Genomic DNA, 7,500 nt, shown 5'->3' on the forward strand with positions numbered 1-7,500 from the left:
ATTTTCATTTTCTTTCATTAACACATCATCAGCGTTGATAACTTCAAACAATTCCCGGGTGCAAATTTAGCCTCTGTTGAACACCCAAGCAGGAATCAATTGTTCTCTGGAATATAACGAGTCTCCAAAAAAAACTGCAATATTCCTTTATTCCAACAGACAATTGACAACTATCAGATAATCATAACAGACTGAAAACATTCTCATTAGGGGAAATAATTATCAGAATAATAATGGCGTTATCACCAAAACTTATTCTTGGTCATAGCTATTTATAAATGACATTAGGTTCTTTTGTTGGGGAGATGGCAATCAGTGTTTACCCCAATACAAAGGAAACCTGAGGTCATCTAGTCACAGAATGAGAGGTATAACGTTTTCTTTTGATTAAAGCTTAATGTATCTGCCATTAACGATAATTGCTAACACTGCTAATATTCTTAATATTATTGTTGTTCAGCCTAGTGCAAAAGGATTGGTATCGTGAAATAGCCTGACGAATTTCAAAGTTTTTTTTTTTTTGAGGAAATTTGTTACAAATTGAGTGTTTCTTACGGTTTGAATTAAATTCTCAGGAAAGAATTATGAAAAAATCTCTTAAATTTTCAAGAGAGAGAGAGAGAGAGAGAGAGAGAGAGAGAGAGAGAGAGAGAGAGAGGGAAAGTTTATTTTAACGTACATTGAATTCCATTTGTAACATCATATCCTCTTGTACCTATAATATCATACCACCAACACACTAAAGAAACAATAACTAAACTCATACCAATGGAACATTCAGCAAAAGTAAAATCACACCTATGCTACATTCAGCAATAAACAAAATCACACGTATGCTTTATATTTCCAACTACCTCGTTCCACCTGCAGTCTCTCTCCTACCAATCAATCGGCCACACGTAATCGATTCGTTCTCGTGACCTCCAGAACTGAATCATGGACACTTTGTTTATTTGGGGAAAAACAACCCATTTCCCTGCATTCCTTGTGAGTGAGATAAAGGGTTTTTTTGTGTGCATCCATAAAGTGAAAATAATCTCCTTTTTATTTAAACGTTCTTTCATTTTTATTTAAATGTTCTTTTATTATCTCTTGTTTGTAAAAATTTTACATTGAACTTATCTTAGAATCCTGTAGTGAAGATTATATTTTTCTTTTATCTCTTTCAAAATTTATACCTTCAACTTTCCTCAGAATTTTGTAGTGAAGATTATATTTTTCTTTTATTTCTTACAAAATTTATACATTCAACTTCTCTTAGAATCTTGTAGTGAAGATTATATTTTTCTTTTATATCTTACAAAATTTATATATTCAAGTTCTCAAAGTGTCTTGTAGTGAAGATTACATTCATCTTTATCGTTTAAAAATTTTATATACATTTAACTTCTCTTAGAATCTTATAGTGAAGATTACATTTTGCTTTAACTTTGACTATATATATATATATATATATATATATATATATATATATATATATATATATATATATATATATATAGATACAAGTCCTATATATTTTACGTCTTTATTTGTAGAAATTTAGTCTATTTTATTGTGAGTTATTTTTCTTGGTTCATCTACATATTTCGTCACTCCTTTTGCTGGTTTGGCCTTTGACTTATAGTAAGTGTCATTTCAATCTTTTTTAACTTAATAAAAGAAAGATTTTAAAATTCATTCTTTACGCAGAATAAAACGAATTCCTGATACACTTTCGTAACCTGATTCATATGCAAAACGGTTAGTGAATAGATAATATGTGTTCATATATTTTGTTATAGACATTTTGGAATGAAAACTTTTGATTATACCTTAAGTCATGTGCTTTCACATTGGCGTGACGTGTAAAAAATACAAAAAATAAAAATACGTGGGGACTACCTAACCTAGTTCAGTAACACCTTCATCAGATAATTATTTAAGTGATAAAAAACCGCACTGCATTAGAAGTGTAACTTAAACCTACTTTCATAATACTCGAATTGATATTTTTGAATAAAAACAGTTTTAGCTGAACAGGGAAGTAATATGAACAAAATCCATTACACAGTATTTTAATTGTTTTAACATCATGAAAAAGCCTTTTAACTTAGCTTACTATACTCATATTACATGAACTCGAAGGGAAAATTCCAATCACAAAATGACATTAGTTCATAGCACGTATTCCGTCATGTTTACCCAACAAGCAACACGATGTCGTATTTAATTAATGACGGTTTTACTTATGTGACTGTAGTGATATGATATATATATATATATATATATATATATATATATATATATATATATATATATATATATATATATAATATATACCCACAGAACAAATGGAAAGTTATGAAGTTTTCTGCTATAGCCTATCTCCAAGTACATTATCTTAAGTTTCTATTAAGCTATTTTTCATTTTACATTTCTTGTGTTTTCAGACTGAGTGACGGAGTTAGATACAGCCATGGCTAACACTCGGAGGAAATCAGATGGATTGACCGAATTCGGATAGCTAAATACATTAAAAGAGATGAATCCTTTGTTAAAGAAACTGGAACAAAAATCCATATGACTGTCATCGCGAAAAGAGTGAGAAATTTGGAAAGCCTGAAGTCCTTTCTCAGGAGTCAAAAGATATCATAGCTGAGGCACTGGGTAGACCAAGAAAGTTTTTATGTAAATTGGCGCTTGAACTAGAAATAAAAAGGGGAAAGAAGAAGTTATAGTATTGTATATCGTGAGTTGAAAAAATGGTATCAAGCCATCTTATGTTATGGCTTTCTCCATGTTGCCGCATCAGATGAAATCTTCATTTACACAGTCAGGAAGCCAAATAAAAAAGGACATCGTTTGGGCTGCAAAGTTGGATGATATCAGCAATGATGTGCGCTATCGCCAAGTTGTGAAATTTCCTGAATGTTTGGGAATTTTTCTCTGTTTCACAGCCAAACGGTTAATGTGGATCATCAAAGAAAGAGGACAGTTATGGAATGGTGAATACTTCAGAGAAACTGTGCTTACTGGTGGAGTATTTCCTTTCCTCAAAGATCCTGAAAATGTGTTATCTGTTGAAGAAGTCACATTTTTGCCTAAGGCATTATGTTTCAAGGCTTTTCAGACTCAAGAGATGCTTCGAAACAGTGGTATCGATTTCTCTCGTCAAGTGAATTTCCAGGTAGCTCCCCTGACCATTATGTGTGCGAAAACATTGGTAGTATCTTAAAGGATCGTGTTGAAGCGCACACAGTGAACTATGATGGTATACTAAGCCTTGACGAACTGCGAAGAGAGGTGACCGAAGTGCTCAGGGAAATGGAGTTTGAGTCTCAGCTTTTTTGCGATTTGCTGAAATCATACCCCTCAAAAATGCAGGCTGTGGTACAAGCAGAAGAAGGCAACACTAAATATTAAATACTCAGAGAGAAGCTTAAATAAATACCTGTTCTGAATTACTTTTGTTTTTGTCCATATCAATTTTAGTTTATGCTGTAGATGGGGAGGGGTCTATAATTCCGAAACACCCTCTATCCATACATACATACATACATACATACATATACATACATACATACATACATCAAGCATCTTGAGTTATTCAAATTGAGTATTTTGCTTATTTTCAGTTCGTTTATTTGATTTCATTATTATTATCGGTAGATTGATTCGGGCTTCAATTCGTTCGTCAATTTCTCCCGCTTTCTTTTTTTCTTATTTCCTAAAATTCAATTTTTTGTGTCTTTACCTTCCAATTTATATATTTTATTCATTCTTGCTCCTGTGAATTCGTAAATCCATCCCGCGTTCTCTTTTATATTTCCTAAATTTAATTATTTTGTTTCTTTAACCTTTCCCTTCCGGTTTATATATTTTATTCCTCCGTGCTCCTGTGAATTCGTAATTATCTTCCACGACCTTTTGTATATTTCAGAAATTTATTTAATTTGTTTATTTCCATTTCAGCTCATGTATTTTATTCCCTTGTGCTCCAACGAATTCGTAATTTTGTTATGTTTTATTAGATTTTATGTATTTCATTATTCTTGCTGCAACAAATTCGTAAATTTCGCACAAGTCCTTTTTTATTCCTCCTGAGTTACATTATAACTCAAATTCATTATCAACCCACAAACAATGAACCAAGGCGTATGAAGGCTTTCAAGTAACAACTTTAAGATCAACTTAAAATCACAACCTTTTGTTTTTTCGTCCTTTTTATTTTTTGAAACAGAGAGATTCTTTTGGGGGTGTACCAGCCGGATTAGCATAAAACACTGAGGGATTCTCCAACGCCATTGTGGACAAAACAAAGGCGGCCGGAATGGGCAAACTTACAAAAGATGTGGCAAGACTCAGTGGGCTTGAAGGCCTCACATTTCATCTCTCGACAAGGAGTCTTCAGGATTTCTTTCTTGGTACTCTCTCTCTCTCTCTCTCTCTCTCTCTCTCTCTCTCTCTCTCTCTCTCTCTCTCTCTCTCTCTCTCTCTCTCCTTCCTTTTCCAAGCTCTGTTAGAAATATTCTCAGATAAAAAAATAGACCCTCTCTCTCTCTCTCTCTCTCTCTCTCTCTCTCTCTCTCTCTCTCTCTCTCTCTCTCTCCCCCCCCTTCCTCCAAGCTCTGGTAGAAATATTCTCAGATCAAGAAATAGACTCTCTCTCTCTCTCTCTCTCTCCTCTCCTTCCTTTTCCAAGCTCTGGTAGAAATATTCTCAGATCAAGAAATAGACTCTCTCTCTCTCTCTCTCTCTCTCTCTCTCTCTCTCTCTCTCTCTCTCCTTCCTTTTCCAAGCTCTGGTAGAAATATTCTTAGATAAAAAAATAGACCCTCTCTCTCTCTCTCTCTCTCTCTCTCTCTCTCTCTCTCTCTCCTTCCTTCCTTTTCCAAGCTCTGTTAGAATATTCTTAGAAAAAATAAAAAAAAATAGACTCTCTCTCTCTCTCTCTCTCTCTCTCTCTCTCTCTCTCTCTCTCTCTCTCTCGTATGTTTCGATCATACGTATTTATATTCTATCAAAACTGCAAAGTGATGCAAACTATAAGTATGAGGAAATGAGCAAAAGTATAATGAAATGTCCAGTGTAATATTATGATGAACTATTGAGAAATACTGTACAGATATTCCAAAATAATTATATACATGTGTGTGTATGTATGTATGCATGTAGCACAGAAAAACAATTTGAAGATATCCTTTCTAAACCAACATTCAGATATATATATTATTCCTTCAACATCACCAAATAAAAAATAATTATAGAACCTACCCTTAGGTTAATATCAAAGCGAACATCTATTACTTAATCTCATGTCCTTTGATTTAGTGTGCTCGTCCTTTCCAGATTTATTAAAAAGAAGAGGAAAAACTTCACGGAAAGTAGAGAGATATGGACTCATTTTTCACATACCTAATTCCAGATATCTCCTGTATATTGGGTCATAGCCCGACCAGTCCTGGGTCCTATATTTGCTCTTTTCTCTCAAAGGACCCAGAGTTTCTTCTGTTCCTCCTGCCCCTCCTTCGTTAGGATTCCTGCAGAAAAGGGAGAGAGAAAGAGAGAGAGTGAGAGAAGTTTAAATAATATTAGTTTGGGAAGAAAGGAATTAATGGATGATTGCGTTCTTAGATTAGATATAACTTCTAAACTAAAGTGGACTAAATTATTTTCAAAGTATTAGAATATATATATTTTTATAAGTATATATGCTTAACAAATCATAGTAGATGCACGTGGCTTCATTATATAAGCGAATACTACAGGAACATGACAGGCAGCTCAGTACCAAGTGCTTTCCCATGTTCATTCACGATGCGTGGATAAACACGGGATACTGATACTGATCTTCTGCCAGTCATTTTCTTGTGATATTCGCTGATACATACATACATACATACATACATACATATATTATACATGTGTTTATACATACATATAATCAGTCATCTGGACTGCCATCGAAATATGTTTATTAACTCGTTGATAACTCTTTTCTGTCGAAAGTCAAAACATCTGTCAGCAACCACAGTTCCTTATGTCAATCAATAAGTCTTCATTTTGGTTATTCATCAAAGAATTTTTACAACCAGGAAGTTCTATTTAATGTGATTATTCATTGTAAAATTTGATATAATTATAATGTCATTTCTTTCAATAGTTTTTACAATTATTTCTATAAATGTAATTCATGGCACAGTATTATATTGCTAGTTATATTTTTTATTCTGGTATACCAATCAAAATCAGCTGACTTCTAGACCATTGTTTTCTGTTCTATCTGTCAAAATCAGCTGGTATCTAGAATACATGATGGCCGTTAATAATTATCTTTCGGAATAGCAAGGATACAATAAGGAGAAAGCTTTCATTTAAGAATGATATCTATTTATTTACGAAAAAATATAAATGAATGACGATAATGCTAGGTGCGGGAAGAAATATTATTAAATAATAAAATTTCGAAAAGATGCAAATAATTAACTGGGCATGGCGGATGAGTATTTTGCTCTCTTATAAGAAATTTCATAATAAAAGTTGTGTGAAGCGTTCTCGGTTTAGTTTTTCGGAAGTGCCATAAAAAAATGGTCGAATTCAAGTACACATCTAAACTATTTTATATATTTTATGCTTATTAGTCTAAAAAGGCCACCATTCACTTTGTCCTTCTCTACGTTTGGCATATATTAGAGTTGATACTTTTTAATATCCTTCCTTTCTGTCACAATATAATAAATTTATACTGTGAATGATCTAGTTACTGTTTCAGTATAAATCTCTGTTTGATTTCATTTCATTATATCGGAGCAAAAAGCCACATACTTTAACAAAGGCAAAAATGTATGATGAATTCATGCTTCATTAGAAACTTAAAAATCGACAGTCTTTCATTTAACAAAGCCCTCGTTAGGTCTTCATCAGTGAGGTGCAGGATATATAATTAATGGACAATGCAATACTGAAATTGGTCTGATTGTCAGATGCATCAAAGTGGAATTATACCTGGGATACTGAGGTCCCTTACACCCACCCTACCCTCGTACCAGGCCTCTCTAAACCACCTCCCCCCTCCCTACCTCCTCCTAACCACCACAAAAGAAGATAAACAATTCGTCATGCTTCACTTAATAGCGATCATTACTTTTGTGAGTGTCCAGTACGAATATTTCAAGGATGTTAATCATTACCAAATATTTCACAGGTTTTATAATGCATAAAGAAGGCTACTGTATTTATTATTTATTGTTGATTATGTTATGGATCTAAATTGTGTTTTGTAATTATTTTTCTTTGGAAATCTACTATATATAAATAATATATATATATTATATATATATAGATATATATATATATATATATATATATATATTATAGTAGATTTCCAAAGAAAAATAATTACAAAACACAATTTAGATCCATAACATAATCAACAATAAATAATAAATACAGCAGTCTTCCTTATGCATTATAAAACCTGTGAAATATTTGGTAATGATTAACATCCTTGGATTATTC

At 32.7% G+C, this 7,500-nt stretch overlaps 1 protein-coding gene across 1 annotated transcript in view; it reads right to left on the reverse strand.

The window, feature by feature from the left end:
- LOC135208747 (neuroligin-4, X-linked-like) overlaps positions 1–7,500 on the reverse strand; it is a 97,422-nt gene that overhangs the window by 9,176 nt on the left and 80,746 nt on the right. The window contains exon 9 of the mRNA XM_064241244.1: positions 5,398–5,522. Coding sequence (XP_064097314.1) covers positions 5,398–5,522 — 125 coding nt within the window. The remainder of the gene's footprint in view (positions 1–5,397; positions 5,523–7,500) is intronic.

Source organism: Macrobrachium nipponense, chromosome 35 (assembly GCF_015104395.2).
Source record: "Macrobrachium nipponense isolate FS-2020 chromosome 35, ASM1510439v2, whole genome shotgun sequence".
NCBI lineage: Eukaryota > Metazoa > Arthropoda > Malacostraca > Decapoda > Palaemonidae > Macrobrachium > Macrobrachium nipponense.